The sequence below is a fragment of the Merops nubicus genome, unplaced genomic scaffold (assembly GCF_000691845.1).
Source record: "Merops nubicus isolate BGI_N331 unplaced genomic scaffold, ASM69184v1 scaffold1301, whole genome shotgun sequence".
Classification (NCBI taxonomy): Eukaryota; Metazoa; Chordata; class Aves; order Coraciiformes; family Meropidae; genus Merops; species Merops nubicus.
In genome coordinates, this window is record NW_008586016.1 from 22916 (window position 1) to 50754 (window position 27839).

Genomic DNA, 27839 nt, shown 5'->3' on the forward strand with positions numbered 1-27839 from the left:
GCAATGCTCATCTTGCCATTTTACTCCCAAAAACTAGATCTCTCATGCAGGTCCCTTAACCTTACTCTGTTTTATGGCAAAACCAGCATTCAGAAGGATTTTGATTATTTTCTTCCTTTTCTTGAAGACTTCTTCTGCTGTGTTGCTCCACACGATGATGCCATCAATATACTGCAGGTGTTCTGGTGCTCCACCCTTCTCCAGTGCAGTATGGATCAGGCCATGGCAGATGGCGGGGCTGTTTCCACTCCTGCAGCAGTCGATTCCAGGTGTACTGGATGCCCCTTCAAGTGAAAGCACACTGTGGCCTGCACTCTGGTGCTACAGGAATGGAGAAAAACGCATTAGCAATGTCAGTCATGGCGTACCACTTAGCTACCTTTGACTCCAGTTCGTACTGAAGCTCCAGCAAGTCTGGCACGGCAGCACTCATTGCTGGTGTCACTTCATTCAGGCCACAGTAGTCCATTGTCAGTCTCCATTCTCCATTAGGCTTTTGCACTGGCCATATGGGGCTGTTGAAGGATGAGCGAGTTTTGCTGATCACCCCCTGGCTCTCTAGCTGGCGAATCAAGTTCTGAATGGCAATCAGGGAACCTCAGCTAGTGTGATACTTATGCCAGTGCACCATTGTGGTAGGGACTGGCAGCTGCTGCTCTTCCACCAGCATCAACCCCACCACAGAAGGGTCCTCTGAGAGTCTGGGCAAGGTGGGCAACTGCTCAAGTTCCTCCAAGGCAGCGATACCAAAGGCCCACCGGTACCCTTTTGGGTCCTTGAAATAGCCTCTCCTGAGGTAGTCTATGCCAAGGATGCACAGGGCCTCGGGGCCAGTCACAATGAGGTGTTGATGTCACTCCTTCCCAGCCAAGCTCACTTCAGCTTCCAGTACAGTGAGCGCCAGGGATCCCCCTGTCACCCCGGCAATACAGAGCAGTTCGGGCCCACTACAGCAGGATGGCATCAGGGTACACTGTGCACAAGTATCGACTAGAGCTTTGTACTCCTGTGGGTCTGACATGCTGGGCCATTGGATCCACACAGTGCAGTAAATCCGATCGTCCCTCTTCTTCACCCAGCTGGATTAGAGGACTCCTCTAATCCTCATCGTAGTCACTCATTTCTTGTAAAAATGACTTCAAGGTCTCCTCAAGAGGGTCAGATATAAGACCAGCTCTTCTGTCATGTCTGGAGAGTTTCCCACTAGATACTGGAGTGATATTTTTCTTGGATGACTCCCCTTTCACAACTGCTTTCCCCCGTAATTCATGTAACACGTGCAGCTAGGGTTGAAGTGGGTTTTCCATCCCACCTCCTCATGTCCTCTCCATGGTCACATACGTAGAACCACAGGGTGCCACGTGGGGTGTACTTTCCATATTCTCTTTCTTTTGGGCAGGGAAGCATCTGCTTCCAAATGCTAAGACATGGGTCCATATAGGGGGAGAGTAAGAAAGGTCGTCTTCAATTTTCTAGCTCTTCCAGGCCAGTTCCTTCACAGAGGAAATGTAGGTCTGTAGGGAGAGGCTTCCTTCATATTGCTGGAGCTGGCCAGCCAATTCATCCACCCTTTATGCCTGGCCATTCTCCCAGGACACTACCATGAAGGAGCTGACATATGATGGTGGTGCACCTTGCAGGAACTTCCGCCACATGGGTGTTGCGCATAGGACTTCATCTGGATCTCTGGGCAACTGCTCATCATACTAGTCATTGTAAATCATCTCTAGCACAGCCACTTCTCTCAGGTACTGCATGCCTCTCTCCATTGTGGTCCACTTAACAGCTAAGCATGTGACATCTTCCTTGAAGGGGTACCTTTCCTTTACACCTGACAGGAGTCACCTCCAAAGGCTGAGGGTTTGTGTCTGTTTCCCAACTGCCTTATCAATGACCCCTTCTCTAGACGGGGATCCCAGCTGCTTGGCCTCCTTCCCCTCGAGTTCCCCACTGCCAGCCCCACTGGTCCAGCATCGGAGCAGCCAGGTGAGGAGCTGCTTGCCAGGCAGACAGCTGAAATCCTTTCGTATGTCTCGCAGCTCACTCAGGGACAGGGATCGGGTGACCACCTCTGGCTCTTCATCCTGTTCCTGCAATGGCCCTGGTTCATCATCATCCGTCATTATGTGGGCTGATTTCTTTGTGTATTTCTTCTTCTGTATTAGGGCAACTGATACAGGCACGGGTTGGTTCTGCAGGTCAGCTGTGGCATCTGCTGGACTGTTTTCAGGTAGAGAGACCTCCTCTTCCCTCTGAGGGCACTGAATATGTTGAGAAGCACTCTGTTGGGCAAGGCCCCAACACATCGCTGTCACTTGCATTTCTCAGGGATTGCCAGATTTGCCAACACACTTTTTGTAGTTGCCTTACCAGTTTGTCAGGACTCTGCACTTGTTCGGGGTGAAATTCCAGAACAGTGGGGGTGACCACTGGCCTAGGCGCTTGCCGATACTCTCCCACACACCCTGCCACTCATAGCTATCCAGCCCTGGGACAGATCTCTGCGTGATGTTCTTAGAGATGAATTGTGTAACTCTAAACAAAACTTGGCAAACATTCAAAACACAAAGCACTGAGATCATACTGACCTGGAAGTCCCAAGGATAGCCAAAACTCTCAAAACCTGAGGTGGTCTTCTCGCCCGTCTCACCCACAGATTGGGTGAGATCACTGAAAAATGACAAGGCTGCGTACACGTACACATTTAACTGCATAGCCAGTGACACAATCATATCATAAGTTGCTATCACCCAGTAGCACAGGACAAGATGCCTGACCCACTTCCCAGAGATGGCAAACACCATCCCAGAGAACACAGACAGGATATAGGGATTAACACCATGCAAGCAAGTCAGTTAACGTTGTGGATAGACACTATTTAACTTATGCCAAAAGAGGAAAATAAAATTTGTATAACAAGATTGTTATAACAAGAGATTTTCAGAGCAGAGTTAAAGGATAATCATCAATCTTATGTGAACCATCATTCCTGAGAGGGAATCAATGTTCATATGAGTGACCTTAACGGGAACTATGCATGTCCATTGCTGCCAACAGAGAAAACCCAGTATACCACTAACTGGAGAACCAGACAACCTAGGTCAAAAGACATTTTGGAAAACTCTAATCCAAGTGACTTCGCCAAGGTTTCGGATAAGTTAAACTCAGTCTTGTGTTCCACTCAGTACAAATCATTCCTTTCTACTTATGAAAAGGCAAAAGACAGATATTTAAACTAAAAATGCAATCAGCACACTGTTCCCGGCCTTCTTGAACACATTTTAGGGTATGGAGATTAAGCTAAAATCCTTATTTGTGAAACTTCACATACAGATTTACAAAAGGAATGCCTCTTCACAGCGTATATGCCTCTTTCAGACCATTCAGTCAAAACAGTGCCAACAAATACAGCGAGCTTGGAAAATGTCAGTGTTGTTTCAGAGATAAAAGGTGAATGAAAAAGATATTGATGCTGTTTCTGGTGTTCTGTGTATGCTTTGACTGTAATACATACTGCAATGTCTGCCTGCAGTGACGTTAGTTTCGTCTTCTCCTGCAGGGCAGTCTGCAGCCCCATCACATACTTTCCCAATTGGAATGCAATGCCCTGACCCAGGGCAGGCCCACTCTCCTGGATAGCATTCATCACGACTGCTTTCTGTGGAAAAGAAAAACCAGAAAATTGAGGAGTATGTTTCAAATACTTAGAACTTCTTCCCCAACCGCTACCTAAAGCATCTCTATCCTTCATTATTCAGTTTCCAGTTTTCTCACACAGCTGGGAAGGACTATAAAAGCAGCAGCATCTGTACTTCCTTCTCATGCTTTCTTTTATCTTCAAAGTAAAATGCAAACAATACTTGTGCAAACACATCAATCCTTTTAGCTTTCTCTGTTGTTAGAAACAGTAAAATCGTTTAGATTTAGACTAACTGGTGCACCAAAAATGGAACTATAGTTCTGTGGTTAAAATGAAAATAACTTAATTCCTGCCAGGAAGCAGTTTCCATTTCAGCCAGTTGATGATGGTTATTAGTAGCCTCATATCTCTTAACAGCTGACCCGAAAAATTTCCACGGGGGGAAAAAAAATTTACAAGATGATGTAGAATTAAAATAGATGTTGCTATATGCTAAGCTTACTTTGCATCATACTCAGTATCACAGCAATAACTCACAACAATAAAAAATACAGCATAAGTTACAAAAAAAAAAAAAAATAAAAAGGTGAAGATGGAATTCTGAGATTCTCACAGAATCAAAATGGATTCAGAACATCTTGACTGGTCAAAATTTTTAGAAGTAGCTTTGTGAGGTACTCCTTCTGAAAAATGTCATCATTAGAAGTTAGCATTAGCACATACCACATCCTCTTTCATCTTCATTATCTTCACAATCATCGTCTCCATCACATATCCAGCTCTGATGAATGCAACGGCCACTTGGGCAAGTGAAGAAGTTGCCTCTGCATGTCACATAAGCTAAGGAAAGAAGCATGAGAAAAAGCAAACTGCTCTAAGTGACTAAAAGGTTAGAAATAGTAATGCTGTTGTAGACTACTCGTTTTTTATAATCTCTCCTGAAAAACTAACCCAGTTCTGTATCTTTTATATATTGTAAACATTGCTGGTTTGCTCTGGTTTCAGGTATGAACTTTATTTTAGAATACTCTGGTTCTTTACAGGAACAAAAGGAAAGGCTAAATTTCTCAACTGATTGTACAATTAGATGCACAGCACCTTGTCAACAAGATTCCTGAAGGTGGATGTGACATGGAGATGATAGTCAAGACATTGGGAGGTAAAATATTTGTATGTCTTGTACTCAGAGAAACAGGGTGAAAATTAAAAAAAAAAAAAGAAAATTAAAAAAAAAATTTTAAAAAAAAAATAAAAAAAAAATTTTTCAAAAAAAAAAAAAAAAAAAAAAAAAAAACACCCACATTTACGTCAAAGCCCTCCATGGTTGGGAAGCATTCCCTCCTAAGAGTTCAGAAACATTTGTGGATCATCCAAAGGACAGGTATTGCCAAAGAAAAATATCAAAGGGATGGGGGTTGGGGGAGTGTGTGGAATCATACTGGTGTGAGATCTTTGGTAGGACAGAGCAACTAAATGGCAACATGTGTCTTTTCTGCAATGCAGAATACAAATCCTATAATCAATAGGGGACCTTTTTGAATACGTATTTCCACACAAGTGAAAAATCTATAGCCGTGATTCTGGCTGGAGATGCAATACTTTGGGATATTCTGATCATGAAGAAAAGAATGAGTAAGAAAATTCCAGAAACGGAACATTCAATTAAAGACCTTATGTGAACATCTAAAAGACAACTATTTTTAGTTATCTGTGTGTGAAGTACATTATAGTCACTATGAATATTTCTAGGCTATCCATTCCATCTATTGGAAAATAAAAATGTGAAGAAGAGCCAAAAAACAAACCCACCCAACAGCATGCTATATCTAACTGATATTTCAGAGTGAAGGAACTACCTTTCAGTCATGCTGAAATGAAAATTACAACATGAATAAGTGAAACGGTATGTGTTAAGAAGCAAAGTGCCACTGAATTCCGCAAATTCAAATAGTAACCATACACCCAGGTACTTAGCAGCAAAGACAACATGAAAAAAGTCTACCAAAGTAGCACATCAATTTTCATCTTTTTATTAAAAAAAAAGTCCTTGTAGAATAGTGGCTAGGCTTCTCATGGCTGTACAGCAAAGCAAGCTACTTCCTGCTATCTGCTTGAGCAAGTTCTTAGTAAAATAGTTAGAGAAAGTAAAAAAAAAAATATCATACTGCAAGAGTTTTCATCACTCCTATCTCCACAGTCATCATCATGGTCACAGATAAAGGCTCGAGGGATGCATTCTCCATTAGCACACTGAAACTGCGTACTGGTACATCCATGTGCTGAAAAAGATTTTAGCACGGGAAGACACACAAAGTCTGTCAGAAAACTACAATCTTTAACTTGAAAAGAGGGTCTATAAAGCATATTTGTTTGGGATCACTATGCATGTTGTACTTACTGCAATTAGCTTCATCAGAAGAATCTCTGCAATCAACTTTGCCATCGCATCGCTGGCTTGCATTAAAACATGCTCCATTTGCACAGGATAACTGTTCACACCTTGGGTAGTCTAAAATAAGAAATCCTTCAGTATTAGCATGAATGCTAGACCATAGCGTATCACAAGTCATTCACATCCAGTGTCATCAGAATGTCCAGGAAAACAAAAAAAAAAAAAAAGAAATACAGAACTTCCTGTACTACTACTGGCAAATAACCCATTTATCAGGTATGCTGTCTCCTATAGCAGATATTTGAGAATATCCAATAGATAGATGCTACAAAATCTTGCAAGAAACAATGGAAAAACCAGATGCCTCCACACACCCCAAAGATTTGCAATCCAATTAATAGTATAATAGAACAGCAGGATGACCATGAGCCAGCAATGTGCCCTAGTGGCCAAGAAGGCCAATGGCCTCCTGGGGTGCATTAGAAAGGGTGTGGTTAGTTGGTCAAGAGAGGTTCTCCTCCCCCTCTATTCTGCATCGGTGAGACCGCTTCTGAAATATTGTGGCCAGTTCTGGTCACCTCAGTTCTAGAAGGACAGGGAGCTGCTGGAGAGAGTCCAGCGAAGGGCTACAAAGATGATTAGGGGAGTGGAGCATCTCCCTTATGAGGAAAGGCTGAGGGAGCCGGGTCTCTTTAGCCTGGAGAAAAGGCGACTGAGGGGTGACCTCATCAATGTGTTCAAATATGTAAAGGGTGAGTGTCAGGAAGATGGAATTAAGCTTTTTTCAGTGCTGACCTGTGATAGGACAAGGGGTAATGGGTGCAAATTGGAGCATAGGAGGGTCAAGGTGAATATCAGGAAACATTTTTTTACTGTGAGGGTGCCGGAGCACTGGAACAGGCTGGCCAGAGAGGTTGTGGAGTCTCCTTCACTGGAGTCATTCAAACCCTGCCTGGACGCCTTCCTGTGTGATGTACTCTAGGTGACCCTGCTCTGGCAGGGGGGTTGGACTAGATGATCTTTCGAGGTCCCTTCCAACCCCTATCATTCTATGATTCTATGAACACAAAAGGACAGCAAGCAGTGAACATTTTACTTACTTGTACCTCAGTTTTACACTTTACTGATCTAAAAAGTAGAAAGGGAGTTTGTGAAATTTACAGTTCCTAGGTCCTCTTAGAAGGTCATGAGTTCTCAAACTCAGAGTTTAGGTTATGGTTTTGTTCTAATTAAGCCAAGGATGTTAAACTTCCAAGTCCATGTCCAGCTTTAGGACCTTTGTTTTTTGTTACTCATCCCCTTCCCAAAACAAACAAAAATTGCACAATGAATGGGGTTTTTTTTTTCAGTTTTTAACTGTTCTATTTGTGTAGATGGCTGACAGGCCAAAACCAGGAATTATTTCAAACAAGTTAAAAGCAGTTCTGAAAATATATCTGTATACAAGCACTTAGTGAGTTCAGTAGAACTATTCAACAAATAAACCATGTGCATGTGCTAGAGAATGAGAATATGAGTAGAAGAATATAAGCTTAGTTTAGCTCATTGCCATGTAGACAAAAGTTACTTATTTCAGGCAAAGGGAAAGTATGGAAGAAAATAATTACTATTTGTAGAAGTGACATTTATTGAGCCTTTACCTCCATATGGAAATGCAGGTAGATAAATGAACCCTCACTGGAACAAATTATTTTAAAAATACCAAGCAGGGCAATAAGTAAAGATGTTTTGAAGATATTTCAAAATACACATTCTGACTACACTGGTGGTTTACTAGAATGTGAACAAATACTTCTTTTTCCTTATTTTCTTTTCAAAACTGCTTGGTATACAGATTCTTTATTATAATTACAGTTGAAAAGCCTGACAAATGAATTTAACTTTTAAACTCTGTACAGGTAATCCTATTCCCAATCCCCTGTCTAAAGGCCAAGATTAGTAAATTACAGTTCTGATCACAGCTTTCTCACTGATCTGAAAGAAATTTTTCACTGCATTGTGCATTGAACATTGTACTCTTTGTACCTTATAGCATATTGTTTCAACAAAATAGTTTTAGTTATTTGGGAAATTAAGAACTAATCCTCATAAATAATGGCAAAGCTGTGAGTTATGTTAAAGGCTGTAGCCAACGCACTGCAGGGTTCAGGTGCATCTGTGCTATCAGAACAATTCCACAGTAGCTGGGATAAACATTCACATTTTTATGAGAGGAGAAGTAGCAAAGATACAAGAATCAGGAAAGAAATGCTGGCTACTGTGAGGGCCAACCACTGTGCTACACTTGGCTTCCATCTAAGGCTTCTGTGGAAATCAGACACAAGAAGCACCTATGGCATTGTGTTTGTGGCACTGTGTTTGTGGCGGACTCTGTTGATGTTGCGAGTATGAAGGAATTTCATAACAACACTAGGATATCTGAAAATGATGGAGTGCCTGTCCTTGCAGTTGTGAAAAAAACAGGTCTTAAACTCCCTTTCTTTCTCTCCAAAAATTAGAAAACATTAGCAATGAATTATCTAAATTCTACTCCCTATCACCAAATGGAAAGTTCTCAATAGGAAAATAAGAATTTGGACCTTGGCAGTGAGGATGGCAAGAATGGAATAAACCCCCTAAAACTAGAAGACTAAACTAGCTTAAGGTCAAAAGCTCTCCATCAACGAAAATCTGGAAAGTGAGTATCAATACTTTGAATTTAACACTTCCTATGTTTTGACTTTAAAAAAAAAAAAAACAACCACAAACAAACCACCCACTAAGATTTCCTGTATGCACCCGTGCACCCGACCCTAGAGCAATGCATTTGGGTTTAAAGAAACATAACTATGCAAGAACTGATGCTGAACAGAGAAGTTGATATCATCTGTCTCTGTCCTGTGATGCAAATGGAAAAAGAGTCAGCACTCTGTGAGTGTTCTGGAACCACATAAAAACCAAAGAAAGGGTTCACTCCCAGGGGCTCAGACATGTAGGGTTTAAGTCAGTGACAGACAGATTAGAAAGAAAGAAAAAGGAAGGATGAGGTAAATTAGAAGTATTACAGGGTAGGTAGTTTGCACTAAGGAAGTCTGAGATTAGAGCTTTATGAGAGGAGAGAGTAAAAGGAGACAATAAGACTGAGCATGGAATTAGGAAAGAAAAGTGAACAGACCAAATTATAAACCATTTTCTTTCATCTTGCTTTTAACTGTGAAGAGCCTCCAACATGAACATTGTTTCCTTTATCTTTTCCTCCCAAAAACCTTTGGCTAATTGCAAAAAAAATGAAAAGAACAGGTCTATTCCTAGTGATCACAGTTCCTAGAAGATAATATGAGCTTTGTGAAAAACAGGGAAATGCAGCTACATTCATTCCAGTGCTCAGGAAGAAAGGGAACTCTTCCTTCTTTCCCCTTCCTCCCAGGCATCTCTTTTCATTAGCCAAAATACTTCTCCACAGTCCTTCTCCCTGTGGTCTGCCAGCATTTCAGGTGCAAAATACAAACAAGTTGCAAACACCAGCATAAATGATAGATGAGACACCTTGGAAAGTGGTGCTTGAAAGCTAAGTCACAGGAAGTGCTTAAACCTACTTCATTTTGCTCACTGCCTAACACTTTAGTTCTGTGAGCTGGAAATAAATCCATACAAAACCAGTAAGAGGGAACAGCTGCAACTGGTATTTGATTCAGCAGACATGGATTTCTGTCACACAGTCAGGAAATGTAACCTTCTGTAACCCTAACCTATGTTACAAGGAGAAAGAAGAAAACGGGGCTATTTTGTACTTCAAAGTCTCATTCTTTTATTGCAGCAGCATTTCAAAACATTTTACAAAATAAAATTAAAACCCTTTGACTCACTGCCATGAGTCACCACCTGACAGTGGGCAACCTTTTGCCCACACAGCTCATAGTTTATCAGACACCAGTAGGAGGACTTAGCCTAAGCTCAAGAGTCCTGTGAGGTATGTAATATCAGGTAGTGTTCACAGCAGAGATGCAGAGCTGGCAGACTGACCAGACCCTTATTCCAGGCCTTAATTCCCGATTTTGATCCCTGTCTCTCTAGTCTTTGGCTGTCTTCCTTACCTTGCTCCAATTTTGCTTCTTCCCTGTTTCAGACTCTCCCTTGTAGAGATATTTTCTTCAGCCTGAACTTGTGCCTTGTCCTGTAGCTGTTACATGTAATTTGTTCAACACCAAGAACATTAGCTTTTAATTTTTCTTCCTTCTTGGACTATATCCCTTATGATCTCTTCAATTCCTGGTCTTTGTTGATTTTCACCCTGATCTCCACAAATTCATCCCAAATCTTACTGCCCACTTCCTGGCCAGTACAGCTATTTAGAGTTGCAAATAAGAAGCAGGAATTAACATGGTAGGCATTTGACTCATGGCAGCAACTTAACATCAAAAGTAGAATAAAATAATCCAGAGTTCCTCAGCCTGCACTCAGCCCATCGACAATACATTTAAAAATATTTCCCCTTTCTCCCTCATAGCCTCAGTGCAGTGCTCAACTGCCCAAGCTGTATTCAGGAAGGCTATTGTGTCAGTTCTAACAAAGCAAAATGGACATGATTGGGATTTTCATTTTTCAGCTATGAAGCTGAAGCAGGAGAGAGAATTCTACCTTGAGTTGAAAGAGAATTCTACCTTGAGTTCAAAGAAATAAGGTATGTAACACAGAAAAATAACACCCAGTATTGGGTGCTTACTCCCATAAAGTACTTGCTATCCCAAACAGTCTGTCATTTCATTTAATATTTCTGAAGTTTTAATATGAATGTATTTTCATGCTGCTATTAAAAAAGCTGGGAAAACAACCTTATATATATATGTAAAGAAAAAGCACAATTTTATGAAATTAAAATAACCTCAATGCACTAATTACATGACCTGTAGCTGAAACATTGTTCTGATGTGTATTTTATCCTCTGCATGGGTAGTTTTCTCTTGCTGTTAATCCTATTAGCAGTAAAATGAACTAAGGCTTTGAATTCCTTTGTTCTATTTTTTTACGTTTAATTGCTGAGTTATTTCATATTTGTGACATTTTGCATTTGACTAGTTTCTTAAATAATGTAACTTATTCAGCAACAAAACTTTCTTTTTTCCAATCTAAATCTGCTTTCAGATAGAACATTGTGTGCAAGGCATAAGTAAATGGACATGGTAAGTTTACATTTTGTTATACTTTCTGAAATAACAGACTCAATTCTAAATAGCTTTTTTTCTTTCATTGTTCATGGATGTCTTAATTTTTATTTATGATAGCTTTTAGTGTAAATTAAATAAAGGAAAAATAATGACAAAGGAAAATGCCAAAATCATTATATTCCTCTTATAATTGTTTGTGTCAGATAATATAGAAAAGGAAAAGGATGAAACAGTGGGGAAAATTACTGTTCAAAGCAAGTATTAGAATCTACTGCCAAATAGTAACATCTAACACACTAATCCCTACTGTATAGTCAATCATAAAATCACCAAATCGTTAATCTTATGGTTTGTTTGAATTTCCAGGTCTTGAAAAGCCAGAGAGGCAGTAAAACTGATTGGCCTCTCTGAAACAGTCTTGTCATTACATTCTTCTTTGTTTTCTTGTCTTCAGCATCATCACATTTCTTTAAACTAGTCCAACTCTCCTACTTTCAGTGTTCCAAGTCACAGTCATTCTTGTCTTAGAGGGACTGTCAACACATATTCTAATACACTAGAGTAGAGGCCGATGAATGATATGAGGCAGTGCCTCTCCCTGGACACTAATATGGGCACTCCCTGCGGCTAAATATGCTGTCTTCACAACAGTCATGGGGCCTACTGCCTGATGAAGCAATGACTGGGTTTCCCACACAGCAGTGAAATGCTACTACTGTTAAGGTATCTAGAGGCCCCTTTCCAAACTGCCTTTATTAATTTACTGAGTTGAGCATGTTAAACATGAAATAAAATATGCACTTGAACATCACAGAGGCTTCTCATCTGGAGAAAGAATTGTGAGAATTGTCTTTAGGACTTCACTCCCAGTTTGCCACCGATTTACTGCATTATAACAATCACAATATTTCATCTGTCTGTTCCATACTGGATTCAATGACTAGTTAGAGATTTCTCAGAGGTGCTGAGCAGTTTGGGTTTTCTAATTTCACAGATAATGCATTTTTTAAGCAAGTATCTTCTCTTCAGGAATTTTTTAAAATGTGTAATAGATGTGCTAAGTAAAGTTACCCATCTCTTTTCTTCCTCTAAACTGTAAAAGAAAAAAAAAATGCCAAGATACAGAAGATATTCTTCCAGCAATGATATAGGGTACTTTGGATCTTGGCTCTTAGCTGTCTGTGTTGGGGACTTCAGAATTGCCTTTAGGTCTACCAAACAGAAAAGTTCCAAGTTGGTTATCTCAGCAACCTTTTATTCCACAGCATCATATAGTTCTAAATCACCTTTCTTTCTACAGAGCATATATTTTAGCCACCTGTGAGTCAGTGATAAAATGCACTAACAGTTGGTTGAGCGTGTAATATGCTGGTTTTCCTTTACACAGCAGGTACATATGTACTTTTTCCCTGTAAGTGCAGCCAATTAACAAATTTTTATTTCTTCCTGCTTTATCCATTCCTGAGCATCCTAGCCTCTTCCCCCACCTCCTGCCCCACTTCAGGCTGTGACTGAGGTTTACAGTTATGTCTTTTTCCCTGAATCACACAAGTTCTAACAGCTGGAATAGCAGCCCATATGTTATATGTTACCCGCAATGTATAAAGCTTTTCCTTAATACTAACAATAAACAGACATGCTGTTAACCATTGTCATGTAGGTATTAGACAAAAACTTCTCTGAAATACATGGTCTCTATTCAAACTTAGGCCGGGATCTAGGGAGGCTGTCACCAGCCAGCCAGCCTCAACTCTGGTGAAGCTAAACTGAGGAAACCCACTTATCCATCTGCAGTTTTGTTGGCACAATATAAACAGCTTATCTGAATACAATATGACCCAATGCAGCTTCATCTCCACAGAAATCTGCAGTGTAGAATACAAATGCTTTTTAAAGGGTCAAAGTCCCTCAAAGAAGTGATTTGGGGTCAAATTCTACTTTTCTATACAGGTTATAGTTGCCACTGATTTCATATGGAGTATGCATAAAGAATATGAAAAAAATTGGCAACGAAATTTAGTTGCTTTTTTTTCCAGAGCAATATTAGCTTTCAGACAATGACAGAAAAGAAGCCCTGATCCTATGGCAGCAGTTTGTGTTTGAGTTCTGCAAAAACAAATCTCTATCGGAGCATCAGCTCTAATACACAAAATCTGAAATTAAACTCTCATAAAAAGAAGCATATTGTGGTCATTCTGTCCATCAACGAGCCCTTTAATCTTACAAATTTATTAAAATGCCACAGAGAGATGAGATGAAAATGGTCTAGTGCTAACTCACGGCAGACTCTTTCATCTGTTCCATCAGTGCAGTCCTTCACTCGATCGCACCAGTACGCACTTGGGATACACTGTCCGTTTGAACACGTGAACTGCTGACTTGAGCATGTTCTGCCCGCTGCAAGAAACAGGCACCCAATCAGTCTTTTCCATCAATAAAGATTTTTTATACAGAAAAATATTTTCCCTCTTCTTCTAACTACTGCATCCTTCTCACAAATATTAGCATAAGACTTTCTCTCCCCGTATCTTTGTGTACACAAGGAGATTAAAGAACACTTGACAGGCACATGGCAGATAACACAGCTCTATGAGGCCTTCTGTAGCCTGCAGATCACTGCTTTTCTCCACTGAAGGGCTTGACCTCTCAGTTAAATATTACCTCCCCATAACTGTTCAGTATAAAAGATTAAAAGACCAATTCTCACTGCTTTAAAGTTTTCTCTATTAACTTGTTTACTGGGATAAAATCTGTCAGTCATAAGTTATTTGGTCAACTAGAATGTCACAATGTAAACATAGCAGAGCTGGAGGTAAGGCACTACTTCCTAATACAGCCAGGGCCTCAACAGTCAGGAATATTTTACATTCATAATAAAGGATCAAGAATGATTATGTCTCCTCTCATGACAGCTGTGTTAGTGAAAACCAACCACATAAAAGTGTGCAATTCCACTGTGATTCCACTACAGCTAAATTAAACTCTCTGCTCCTCTTGGGCAAATTAACCGAATTTATGAAGCTATACCTGAAGGTTGAAATTAGTGCTAACTTTACCTTCCTTCCGCCATGTGCATATTTATTTCTTTTCTTTCATCTATTTTTATTTTATTTCAAATTCATGCTATATCTCAACACCACCCCTGTCTACACACCGGTGTCTGGTCTGGTCTGCTGCTTTACAGGGCCTTTCTGTTGCTTCATCTGTCAGCAGTGTTCCTACACTTAAATCAGCTATTCAGATACTCATATCACAAGGGAACAGAAGAACAGCAGCACCAAGTAAAAACATTTTGTTTTAATTCCACACACGTGAATTCCAGAGCTGTCAGCCCCTCTTCTCAGGAAAAATTTCTAACATTTCAAGAAGGAAAAGCTCCTCCAGGACTCCCAAGCACGAAGATAAAATGTCCCTTTAGAAGAACAAGGACAAATACCAAGAGATGGCTCAAAACCAGCAATAGTCAGTAATGCTCATGATTAACCAGTTCATGGAGAATAATGTTACAGTGACCCCGTTCAAAAGTCAGCTCAGAGCTGTTGCTCATTTTGCAGTTTGCATCTACAGATTCCTTAGTTAACGCATAACTAGCAGTTGTGCTTGCACCTTCTTAGAGGAAGAGGGGAGCAAAAGGCATGGAACCTTAGTTCAAATTTTGCCATCCTCAGTGGGAACAAGTGTCAAGATACAAAAGCACAAAGTCTGTGAGCAAAATCCTTCCGAAACTTAAACCTGTGAATCTGCCCAGAATCAGGGAGGTGATTAGTTTAAAGAGCTGTTCAGTTTAAAGTAGCTACCCAAAAATTATACATAGAATAAAAGGAAAATAAATTAATCTTATCCTCATCAATTAAAATAATTTCTAATACTGGAAGTAGCAGGAAATTGGTTCTTTAGAACACTGTCAATGCTTCTTCTACCTCTCTTATGCAATGACACAGAGAACATAATGGAGCAATAATCATCTCAGTTCACTGTTCAACCCTTCGGCACATACTTAACTGTATAGAGCCTTTAAACTGCTTAGTCATGAAATTCAAAACAGAGTAATATATTTCATTATTATCAGTATTTATCTTGCTATCAATACTGAAAAAAAGGAAAGAGCCTATGGCTATGGCAGTTACACTGCTAAATGATTTGTTTGCTCTGAAATATACAGAGAACATTAAACTTCAGTTTAAAACTGAAATTCAAACGTGATTAATACATTGGCTAGCATATTAAAGTGAAATACGAATAGGAATTATGTCCTAAGTTTAAGTTAACTTGCCCAAAGGATACTGAAAGACTAGACTTTCACCCCATGCTAGGGCTTTTGGTATTTCTCCTATCTGCATATGAGAAAGAACAGCTCTGGTCATACTAAATAATAACGCTATTCAACAGCATCACTGAAGATGGTACAAAAGTCTTTAGCAACGTTTACTTCAACGTACTGATAATTCCTCCTTTTACATACATAAAATTTTCAACATATTCTAGAAATAAAAGAACTTTTTGGTTTTTTTGTATAATTCTGAGATGCCAGTGTTAATTTTGTTACACAATGAATAAAGAAGCTTTTTCTGTGACTGAGACCGCACGGACATCAGAGCATTACATATATTTCACCATTTTTGGAAGAACTACATTTTGTATCGACTGTAAATCTAATAGGCACTGTATAGTTTTCGCCTTTTTTCCTCTTACATCAGTAATTTTCAGATTTCAGGAGCTGGAGATGTCTTTTTGGACACGTTTTCTGTAATTTATCTATTTCAGATTATTTCATTCCTAGAAACTACTTTAGAGAGACTCTTCTTATAACAGCTGTACTTACAGAAGGCTTATGTCTGTATGTTCTCAATATGCTTTTATGTGGATTACCTTATTTCACCAAACTGGTATAACATTAGAACTTAAACACTTACGACATTGATGCTCATCCGAGCCATCTTCACAGTCTTCCTCATCATCACAAACCCATGAATGTGGGATACATTCACCATCAGTCTGACACTGAAATTGATTTCCCTCGCAGGTAGGTTGTGCTAGTGTAAGTAATGGAAGAAAAAAAATGTGATTTCACAGACATCTGGAAAAGTACTTTCAAAGAAAACCAAAGAAAACAGACAGAGCAGGGAGGAGAAAGTGGGGAAGCACAAGGATGCTCAAAGACAAAATTTAGTTTAGTTAACTCCGGCGTATGACTCTTCAGTTTTATATCCTCCCTTGGAGGCAGAAGCTCCTCCAGAAGACAAGTCACAGAAAAGCTTAGGGCTCTGAGCAACTCTCTGTCAGAGCCTCTTTTTTTTTTATCACTTCATATATGGAATCACACTAGCTTCTCTAATTTCACAATGGTCTATTCAACTGCTCTCATTCCACCTCAGGTGCTCTATCCTCATTAGAAAGAATGTCTTTCAAACAAGCTCACGACTCTTCTCTGTGAATTCACAAGCCAAAAGTGAGGGTCAGGTCAGAACAATCTGAATGTCATTGTCCCAGTTGCACTCTGTACTTTTCAAAGAGCCAAACAACTGGGAGCCATTAGAGATAAAGATCAAAATAAATGTTTGAAAATGCATTACAGCTTACTCCATCTCTAGTTAATACTTCTGGGAAGAATCACTAGCACAACACAGTCCAGTAGACAGGACCCTGATCTTAACCATGTTTTTTTCCTCAGGATCATGTCTTTGCAGTACTGCAAAGTCAGCTAGAAACACTTTGTACTTGTGGGATGACATACAAGCCTATCAAAGAATAATCTTGTAATATAATTTTAAACTTACGCCAGTTTAAAATAGTTTTAAAACTATCTTCCTAGACATTCCAACAATTGTTGTCCCTGAACTGCTAGCACTGAGGATAACACAACCAACTCTTGACAGTAAACCAAGACACTACTTAAGGTGCAGTAGGTACAGCTTGTTTATTGTCTAGAGCCTGAAAGATCCCAAGATTTGAAGTCCAAGTGATGCTGGTGCTAGCTGTATGTACATCAAATATTCAGGATTACTGCAATAAGAGAATACAATACATTTCTACATCTCATTAGAACATTAGTAATCAAATTAAACTGCATTATCGCACACTCACATTTTTAAGAGATGGCTAAGTCATGTTAGAAGTTGAGCACCTTGATTTTCTATCAAAGCCAATGGACTCAAGAAGCAGATTCTGCAGCCATCTAAAGACAACTTGGAGTTTTCTCCCCCTCCAGTATTCGTTTTTGTACCGCAGGTACAGTTGAGAACAGTGGGATCTCAATATTTCTTATAGTACAAAAAAAATTGTTCCATAGTTATTTCACTTACGACAGCCAGCTTCATCTGTATCATCCGAACAGTCTCTAGCTCCATCACACCTCCAGTCTCCAGGAATGCAGCGACCATTTCCACAGCGAAACTGCCCCCGCTCACATCCTGTGGCAGAGCAAAGTAACAAGCAGGTTAGCAGTACCAACACATAAAAACAGACAGTAGAGTGTATTCTTGTCAAAAAACTGTAATCAATCCATCACCTTGGGGCATAGAAAGGAGAGAAAATAATGTGATGATACAAAAATATAAATAAGTGTGTGTGTGTGTGTGTATATATATATATAAACATCTCTACACAACCAGTCAATCAAAAGAAGAAAATAATCAGCTCTAAAACTTACAGAATATTTCCCAACTAAACTCATAGAAAATTCCCATAATTTTAATGCTTTTATACTATTTTTTAAAAAAAAAGGTGAAGACGTGGCGGGCAATAACCCCAACGAATCTCAGACAGAGAAGCACCCACACTACAGAAACCTATTTACCAGGAATGTATGAATTTTAAATTCACAAGCAGTATGGACTTAAATGAAGGTAGGGCACAATCTTCCACATTACTTTTAAGAGCTAAAAATGTCCAAAAAAATAATTATAATGATCCTTGTAGTTGATGTAGAAAGTTTGACTTTAGTAGTGACTGTTTCAAAGTATAGAGGGACCTCAGTTTTGTTTCAATTTTTAATTATGCCCTAATATTTAAAATCTTCCTCTAGCATATAGGAAAGCATCTCTTCAGTAAACATTTGAATAGCAAATAATTTTTAAGGAAATTAAGCTTTCAGCCTTCTATGGCTGATCAAATGCTACCCTGCTGTCATTTCCTCCTGTTTGACCTACTAAGGATTAAGAACTGATAAAACAGCATTCATTCCCAGCTGTAAATGCAGCTGCATCAGGCCTTTATTAGAGTCAACTAATGAAATCTCCAGACCCATAAGAAAGTGAAAACACACTGTTTATGGCCTTTCCTTGTGACTATAGCCTCATAAAAATGGAGTGAACAGTTTTATAGGTTCACAAAACAATGAACTATAACATAACTGAGTCCCACAGAGCTGTTCCATGTTAATCTGTTGTCAGCACTTCAGAAAAGGGAACACTAAAAAAAAAAAAGTAGTAGCAGCAAGGCCCAACTCTGAAGAAAAAAAAAAATCTTGTTTCCTGATTTCATTAATAGCCATATAATAAAACTACATCTTTCAATTACTCTGAGTGATTTGTCCTGAGAAGATAACTTCATAAAGCACATATACATAAAGCACAACCACCTACTTTTTAAATTCATGATGACATAAATAACACGCTACCCTAACTTTCATGTAAAACCAGGTGTATCAACACTGTCCCATAAACACAGTTAAGTGGTGTACTCCTAAAGGATATAGGCAAGCTACTTTATGCAAGGAATGTTCAAATCTGATTGTCTGGTAGTGACATTCTGATTTATAATGTACCACGCAAATGGTCAAAAATTTCACTTGGATGAATGGTGGTACAGAGTGGTACAGGAGTGTGTTCACTCAAATACCTTCTATAGACTAATGCATGATGGTGGTTGGTGGTGCAGGTCTGGGGTTGGTGGTGCGCGTTTCTTATCAACTACCTTTAAAACACAACAACCTCCCTTGCAAAAATGCCCTGCAGGAATGTACAAGTTCACTCTGGAATCCTAGGCCCTCTCACTGAATTTTGCCCTACAAAGCAACATTTTCATATGAGATTAGCAGTTAAATCTCTAATAAACACAGCACATAAACCACCATTTACCAATTGGAATTACTATACAAAGCAAATACTAAATCTGCCTGTATATTTAGTATATTATTGCTATTCAAAACCAGTGGAATATTCAAAGCCCCTTGCTTAAAAAGAAGTTACCATACAGAATTAAAACTGCATCCATGAGATTAGAATTTCTAAGGAAACAGATGTTTATAAACAAGCAATATGAGCAATTTGTATATTATTCCAAATAATAACTAGCCAAAAAAAAATTCAAGCACTATGTACAACACTGTAATTTATTTTGCCTCTCTTGTATTAAGTTACCACAGTTAAACATACCCTTATAGCAATAAAAACGAGGTGATAACACTGATAAAACCTTTTAGAAAGCACGATGAACATAGCAGCCTTTATACACTTTAAGAAATAGAAACTGAACATTAACAGAAAACCTCCAAATCACACAGTTCTCCTACACTCTTCAATACTTTGCAGAATTATACTTTAAATTGCTCACACCTACATACAGTAAGTGCTGCATTAATGTCTGTTTATACAACTCTTCAGCAGACCTCTTACAACTCATTTAATTATGGCATTAGGCTTCTCAAATGTTATCTTCCATGCATACTTATAACTGAAGGCAAAGAGCTCTGAAATGTATGAAAAATACAAAAGAACGGTACTTCATTTATTACTGGTTTATATTATCTTTAGAACAAAGAAAATTACACAGCAAGTAATGATGTTAATTCATCAAAAAGACAATCTTTGAAACTAAGCAATATGGAAGTAAAAGTGATCTGCAGCATCATGGGCACTTCTCGCAAAGGCTCTAAGAAATTTGTCTTTCAACTGTGTACAAAACCAATCCTAACTTTGATAAAAGAGAAAGCAGCCAAGGGGAACACACATGATTACAAAATTACTGTTATGAATACCCAAGAGAAATATCCAGAATAAGAGAAAAATAACCATGTCAACAATAACCAGGTTTGTTTCTCCAGCTAATAATAGAGACCATTTTTTCAAAACTTAACTGTACATATTCTGCTAATAACAAGTACTGGAAATCTATGAGATTTGAAGAACTGTGATTTAGTTACAGCTTTAAAAGAGTATCAATTTATGCAAAACCGTTGCACGCATTACTCACACTGACTAGCAATGATCCACATAGCAAGCATATGAAGTCCAAAAGGACTATTTCCATTGGTACATGCTCTGCAATATGAACCTGCAGCACCTGGGTTTGAGAAAGGGCAGGGACTGTCAGAAGATAAGGTGTATCTACTTGTTTATTGCTGTTATCTGAAACTTCAATTTGCTGAACTAAACAATTCATTAGTAATGTTTTTGAAAGCTATGCTTTCAATAAGATGTTTTTTATTTTAAATGGCAAGGCAATGTATGAATCAGTCAGACATTGCCAAAAATTAATACTAATGAGCTAATGTCCATAGAAATTCTTATTTACTCTGACAAATGGTGATAAAACCAGACACCTCTTTCAGACAAACAGCACCCTGTTAACAGGATTCCTGGAAGGAATAACCACCATGCTTAAAATCAAGCGGTAAAACAATCTTCACTGTCGTGCTTAAAATTTGCTAATAGAAAAGAATCTGAGTGACTTTTGAAAGTTCAAAATTCAAAAGCTATTTAATTTTTGGTGTTGCTCTACTTTTCCTATAATTCAGTTTTAGTCTTCTGACTGTGATACAAGCGCTGCTAAAATATCTACTAAAAAATGCATGACAGACCTTATCAATCCCCACCAGAACATACATAACAAATCCCTGGGCATTAACAAAAAGAATTTTGAAAGACAAGAGCTGTTTCAACTGTTCAATATTCAGGAAAACGCCAAGTAAAGCATATAGATACATAAACTTTAATATAAACCAGTCAAGTACTGAAAAATGCAAACCAAAAATCAGAAGCATCACTGGAAAAATATAGCTCAAGGCACCATTTTTAAACTTCTTACTACATTTACTATCTTTGGGCTTTATGCTAACTTTGTCACTAGACTTTCTGTGGTTCTCAGTGTCTGGGATTCTCTACTAAGAGAACCCCAAGTGGAGCAAAAGCAAGAAGGCTAATATTACTGGCTCTGGGTAAGCTACTTCCACAAAGATTATGCCAGGTAGTCACCTTCCACTGGAGTAAAGCAACATAATAGTGATTTTGTCAGAGCAAAGACTCAACAAAACACTAACCAAATTAAAAGCAGAAAAAAAGTGTCTCTTTTTTTTTTCCAAATATATCTCTTACCAAAGGAAATAATGCAATACAAGCACTATTCAATACAATTACCTTATGTTCAGCAAGGTAAGTTTTGCCCAACAAACGTCACCTGCATGGGAGTGGAGTATCCTAAAGCTAAACCACTGCCAAAGAAAAACCCCACTGCTGAGGATGGTAGAATATTACTCAATGTCACATTAAGTCAAATGGACACCAGCAGAAGAGAAAGAGGTTAATAGCTTCGGGCATTTCACAGCACAACGGTTTAACTTGCAAGGCTACAATCTTCAGTAGGAAGGCAGTCCATTACACACTCTCAGTCTCCTTTGTGCTTCCTTTGCCCAATACATTTGTGCAGAAATATTTAGATTGAGAATTAAAGCCTAAATTCAACCCTCTTGTATTAAAACCAGAATGTTATGTTTGGCTTGTAACAGAAACAAATACTGCCTTATTCTCTGCCACTTTGCATTACTTTAGACTCCTTTCAGTTCCTCTCTGAACAGTTCTAGCCTTTTCTAATTCTTTTCATACATTTTCCACCTGCCCATTCAACCTTGAAGTCCCTCATACTTTTGATTAAAAATATTTGGAATTACATTTGTCATTCACAGATTAAGGACACCATGATTGTCTATTCTGCCTATACAGAATAAGTCAAAAACCCCCATTCATCCCATCTTCCTTATGCCTACAATACCTTTGAGAACTGCTAACATCTCTTTAACAGTTAAGATTGATTTAAAATAATGAAGAATGTACTAAGCCCAGGGTAGATTGTCCCACTCAAACTGTCCATTCAAAAATGAAACTTAAACTGCAAGTACTTTACACTTCAGGAACATTTCTTTCAATGTATTTTTTGTTTAAAAGAGTAGTTTTCTTCGAGACAGTATTTTTTGAAACTGAACATTTGTTTTGCCAATTACTACGCCTAATATAACTGACACAAGCAGCAGAAAGAAAAAACAGTAAGTAGACTGTATTGAATATAGAAAAGACATTCCATGAGCAATCGCTGAGGGTACAAACAAGTCAATTAGTACACATGCAATCGACATTACCCCCAACGATCCCAACAACGACATGGCCCGACCGACAATAGGTGGAACAAATAAGGAACTGAGGTTTCCCATAGATGGAATGGGAAACAGCCAGGTCAACAGATTAAACATGTAAGATAAGGGTAGCCACATAGCCATCTCTCAGCCTCCTAGCCCACATTTATAAAGGTCCAAGCTGACCGGGGCCCAGTTCCAGGAGAGTCAGGAGATCTTTCCTCAACCAGGAAACTCTGTGAAGTGCATCCACTCCACAGACAGACACTCCTGACTCCCTGCAAGTGGTCCCAGCTTTTATCCCCAAGCGACACCTGACCTTTGTTGACTCAATGCAGGACCCCTGGGGCTCATTTCCCTTATGGCTCTCCCAGCAGGGCCGGCTGCACCCTGGGGGGAAGCTATAAGGCAAACTCACCACCTCTTTATGAAGGGCTGTGGGTGAAGACCCATATGTCAACATTAATTCGGGGCTCGGGGCTCAAACCCCAGCATTTCAGAGTTTCCACCTTTAACACATCTGCAGTTTTTCAACAAGTAAGTAAGTGCAAACAAACTGTACATTACAAGCCACATAAATTTTACAACAGAAAAGTGACAAGCTCTCTTTTCTCCCTTTCTGCCTTCCAACAAAGGGTACTCTTTGTTCCCATTCAGCCCCCAAACAGAACAGCCCAGTCCAGTGGCATTGCACGTAGAAGAATAATCCTGGAGATTCACTTTCCATATACTTTGATGTCAGATTTTTGCCTAGCTTAATTACATGTCAAGCAGCCTGAGGTTTTGGAATGCTCAGGGAGGGGAAGCTGAATCTCTGGAAACGCCATCTCTGTTCTGTCACACTAATGAAGAAAGAAGTAAAACCCATCATTCAGAAAACACCTTTGCTTATTATGGTAAAATGCCCTGTGATACTGAAAGGTAGTATCCCTGCTAGAAATTGTAATAGGCAAATGAATTATTAAAGGAAGCAGTACAAGATTTATCTTCAGTCTTCAAGACCTTGAAACACAGAATATCTTTTGTCCCCACATCTCTAAACTAGATTAGTGAAATAATGTTAACTAACAACATCGACAAAAAAATAGTACAAATGTAAGTCTGCCCACCTCACATGACTGCAACGAGTCTGCATACAGATTGACAGGTGGACTGGGTGGACAGGTTATCTTACAGGCAGGATGTGGAAGTGATAAAGGACTGAACTTGAAGCAGCAAAAGTCTGTTGAAGAACAGTGTCTGACTCTCCACTGACACTAACTGGACTAAGAGACTTGGCTCCCAAATGCCAATTGCACAGCTCCCTCAAATTAGCAGAAACCAAGTGATGACAATAATAAAACAGCTTTTGCTCCATGGAACAGTAGAAAACTATACATCTAGCCCTTCTCCCCGAAAATTCACACACACATAGACCTTTATATATTACTGGATTATAAATAGAACTGTTATCAGGAGGGTGAGAGGAATGAAAACAGAAGAGAAAATGTAATCTGTGCTCATTTATTTCCCTCTGTAAGCTTCCTTGGATATGCAGAGTTTATTTCCAGCTTAGACAAATGCACTGTTTGATATTCCATACTCACAGGAGAGGGAAATTTGAGTAAACCATGTCCTGAGTTTAGTGGAATAATGGGTATCAAAAGTTGCAATAAATGGATCTTGCCTGTCAGAGTAGACACCAATACCTACATTTTAAAATTTTACTCACTAATTTTAAATAAGAAGTACCTTAAAATTCAAGAACAAAAGTGAAAATTTTGTCTTTCAGTATGGACTTAAATACCACATTTCACTGTAGTAGATTTTCACACATTCTTTTTCAAATCCACTTGCCAATGGTCTGAACACAGCAAAATTTACATTATGTTCTGTGCTTTGTGGCTGCATACTCTTGCACATATAGACACTTGTCAACTAAAACCATTGTTAAAATTAAAGCATCTCATTTTAATAATGCTCACATGCAAAACCTTTCTTTAAAAATACATCAAATCAGTGTATTCTATGTTAAACTATTTGTTGTCAGTTAATACAGTTATAAAAGGACTATAGATTCATTTCTGTTAATGCCTCAAAATAAATCCAAGAATTAAAGAAATTCAAGATTTTAATCTACTGAAACTAAGCAGGAAAGCTTTCCTGCAAAGAAAAAAAAGGTTCAGGTCTGCTGCAGACATCAAGTTCAGAGGAATGACACTGTAAATGCCTTGTAGCAACATTACAGATATTCATGAACCTCATCCTCTCTACCTTACCTGAGCTTTATTAATTGAAAAAGCAACAAATGCAATTACCCTGATAAAAATAGAAGTTCATTTATAATAAATTTTTAAGAAATCTATTCAATTTTATTTTTTGTAAACATAAGCCTTAACTCACTATTATGTTCCTAACATTCTGTTAAAATATGGACCTCTTAGAAAAAGTTCTCAGGTTTAAATTAATTTTTTTTTCTTAAAGCTCTGGTGTTCAGAACAAAATTACTACTGTTTCTAAAGTTTTAATAACTGAAAGTTTAAATAGTTTAAAAACTATTGTTTCTAAAGTCATCACTTTAAAACCATCCATTCAGGAAAAAGTAAAAATAAATTAGCATATACAAGATTTTTAAATTATTCACATTGATTCTAAATGTAAAAAAAATAAACTCCTTAAATTTAAAATCATGGGAGTTTATTTACCACAAACAACACATAACCATACTATGAATCTTTACAGATACTACCTTTACTGTAGCACTATAAGCAAATTAATCAAAATTAAGTTCCTTTATAATTTTGTTTCAACTCACTTTTTAAAAAGCAATGAATAAACTGTTACTATGTTCTTAGTCCTGTAACAAGACAGGGATAAGAAGCAATCCTTTTAAGCAAGGGCTAATTCTAATAGACAGGAGATGATACTCATTTCTACCGATCCCTGATACTGAACAAGATCTGGTTCTTTTTTCCATTTAAGTCACTGACAAATTTCTTATGCCTCACTGACAACTGAGTATCAGCCATTAATTTTTGTTGGACACTTTCTTTAACCCAAAGGTATATAAAGTATTTTCCAAGGTGAGACTAATAAAAACTATTTGTATTCCCTTCTTAGAGAATTTAGTAAAGTTATCTGTAGGGCCAAATCCAAGAGAACCAGTATTTACAGTACTTAAAGATTAGTCCTCACAATATAAAAATACATTTCAGACACATTACACATGAAGAACATGTTCTGCACTAAACTGGATAACCTCAGCCAGTTGTCTCAACATTAGGTGTCTTAATCCACATAAATAAAATGTGATTGTGTTAGCTGGGTAAGCGAAACAAGCACTGTGGATCTCTATGGAAGCATACATTTCTGAGCTCTCCTAAGTTCTAATTGAACAAATGACACAAAGAGGAAGAAGAACAAGCAAACATAGTAGAAATAAAGACAGCCACAGTTACTCAAAGAAGGAAGCATCTGAAGTATTTTCTTAAGAACAAACCTTGCTAATGGCCCCAAGGCTGCTGTAGAATAGCAAACTGGGTAAGAGAGTGAGGGGGGGAATATGACCAACCAGGAAAATCTACAGACTACGTAGTATTTACAACTACACAATGTGTGGAAAATGGAAAAAAAAAAAAAAAGAAAAAAATGCTTAAACAAATTAGAACAGGTACACTAAGAAATACTGGACACTAAGAAAGTTCGGTAGATGCAGTAGCAGATGATAAACAACCTTCTTAGGAAGATAGTCTCATTTTGAGAGCTGTACTGTTTTTCAAATACATTTTCCAACCAATGTGCTGTTTGTTCTCAAAATTAAACCTCATGCTGAGATGGTGAGCTGCATTTAATTCAGTCATGCTCTCCTGAAAGCTGATGAGTCATTGTAGAAATAGGAATCAGCCTCAGTAAGAGCCTTGCAATCCACTTTGTGGCCGTGAAACTGTGTATATTTTTATATTTCACTTATGTATTATTGCTAGATTGAAAATTGCTATGCGACTTATAACACTTTGCCAAATCATAAACCTTACTGGAATATTCTATCACAAGTTATTAAGTGAAAAACAAAACTTGTCATGCAAAAACTAAACTGCTTTCCCTTATAGATAATAAGCACAGTAAGCACACAAAGCAAAAGCTATTTCTCTCTTCCCACCAGAGAACCCCTGTCTATAACAAAATTCACTACTTGAGTAGCACCATCATTACTAGTGGGACTCTAGATAAAAAAGAATTTCAGCTGTGTCCCAAAGCTTCACAGGGCACTAGTCATCATTTTGCACTTTTAAATGTGGTATAAATGTGTGCTTGGCTGCATCCTTAGAAAAGCAAGAGCACACAAGTACTGCAGGTACTTATATAGGTACTTATATCCAGCACCAAGCACAAAAAAAAAAAAAAAAAACCACACCACAAGGGAAAGGCACACATCTCCCAAGTTTCACAGTAGTAGTATGCACCATATAAATAACACTGCCCACCGAACTGTGACCTGTAAATCATAATCTCTCCCTTATAGCAATAGTTTCCAACAGTCTTTCAAATTGCCTGCAGCCACAGAACAAGACTGCAACCACACCTGATGTATTGCTGGCCAGAGAGTCAGTATCTCCATATAGAACATTTAATAACTGAGATTTTTTCCCTCCATGGGATGATAATGTGGGTCTCCCTCTCTTTCTACCACCTTATGAAATTTCTTGGGATTTAAGTCTCTGATAATTCTTGACCTTTATTAGAAAAAGCCGAAAAGGCCAGCAAGTCTTAGAGTATTGCACACCTAAAAAGAAAAAGAAAAAGGAAACCAAACAAAAAACAGGAAGGAATGGGTTTTGTTTCCTAGTAGGTGCTGAAGTCTTAGTATGGACAGAGTACTTCATCAAGCTCCGAATTTTTAACTCGCTCTTAATTCCATTTTCCTACCCATTATTTTGTAGAATGATTTGTCTTTTAGTTTTTTTTTCCCCCCAAATAAATCCGAGAGATACCCAAATTTCTGATGTTCAGCTTTAAATTTGGGTATTTGTGGAGATTTGGTCTTTTGTTTTTTGTTTCTTTGTTTCTCACTGTAAGATATTCATTTGACAACACAATCTGTGGCAGTCTTAATAAAGTTAAAACTTGCGAAACTAATAAAAGCTAGTAATAAAAGTATTTTTGTGTTTCCATTGTTAAATGGCCACTTTTTTCAATTGCCTACAGTTGGAACACAAATTCCATTACAAGATACCGTGACCTCAGCGAGTGCCAAAGGAGCCCGACTGTCATTATTGCCCTGGCATCACTCGGGCAGGACTCCTGGTGAAGCAGATGGCCACCCTGCCTGAGCAAAACAGG

General features: G+C 38.4%; 1 protein-coding gene across 1 annotated transcript in view; it reads right to left on the minus strand.

Annotated features, from left to right (window-relative positions):
- LOC103780805 (low-density lipoprotein receptor-related protein 2-like) overlaps positions 1 to 27839 on the minus strand; it is a gene marked incomplete at its 5' end in the record, with an annotated part of 43853 nt that overhangs the window by 7176 nt on the left and 8838 nt on the right. The window contains 7 exons of the mRNA XM_008948497.1: positions 3515 to 3658; positions 4364 to 4480; positions 5806 to 5919; positions 6039 to 6149; positions 13457 to 13573; positions 16090 to 16209; positions 17479 to 17654. Of these exons, the coding sequence (XP_008946745.1) occupies positions 3515 to 3658; positions 4364 to 4480; positions 5806 to 5919; positions 6039 to 6149; positions 13457 to 13573; positions 16090 to 16209; positions 17479 to 17654 (899 nt within the window). The remainder of the gene's footprint in view (positions 1 to 3514; positions 3659 to 4363; positions 4481 to 5805; positions 5920 to 6038; positions 6150 to 13456; positions 13574 to 16089; positions 16210 to 17478; positions 17655 to 27839) is intronic.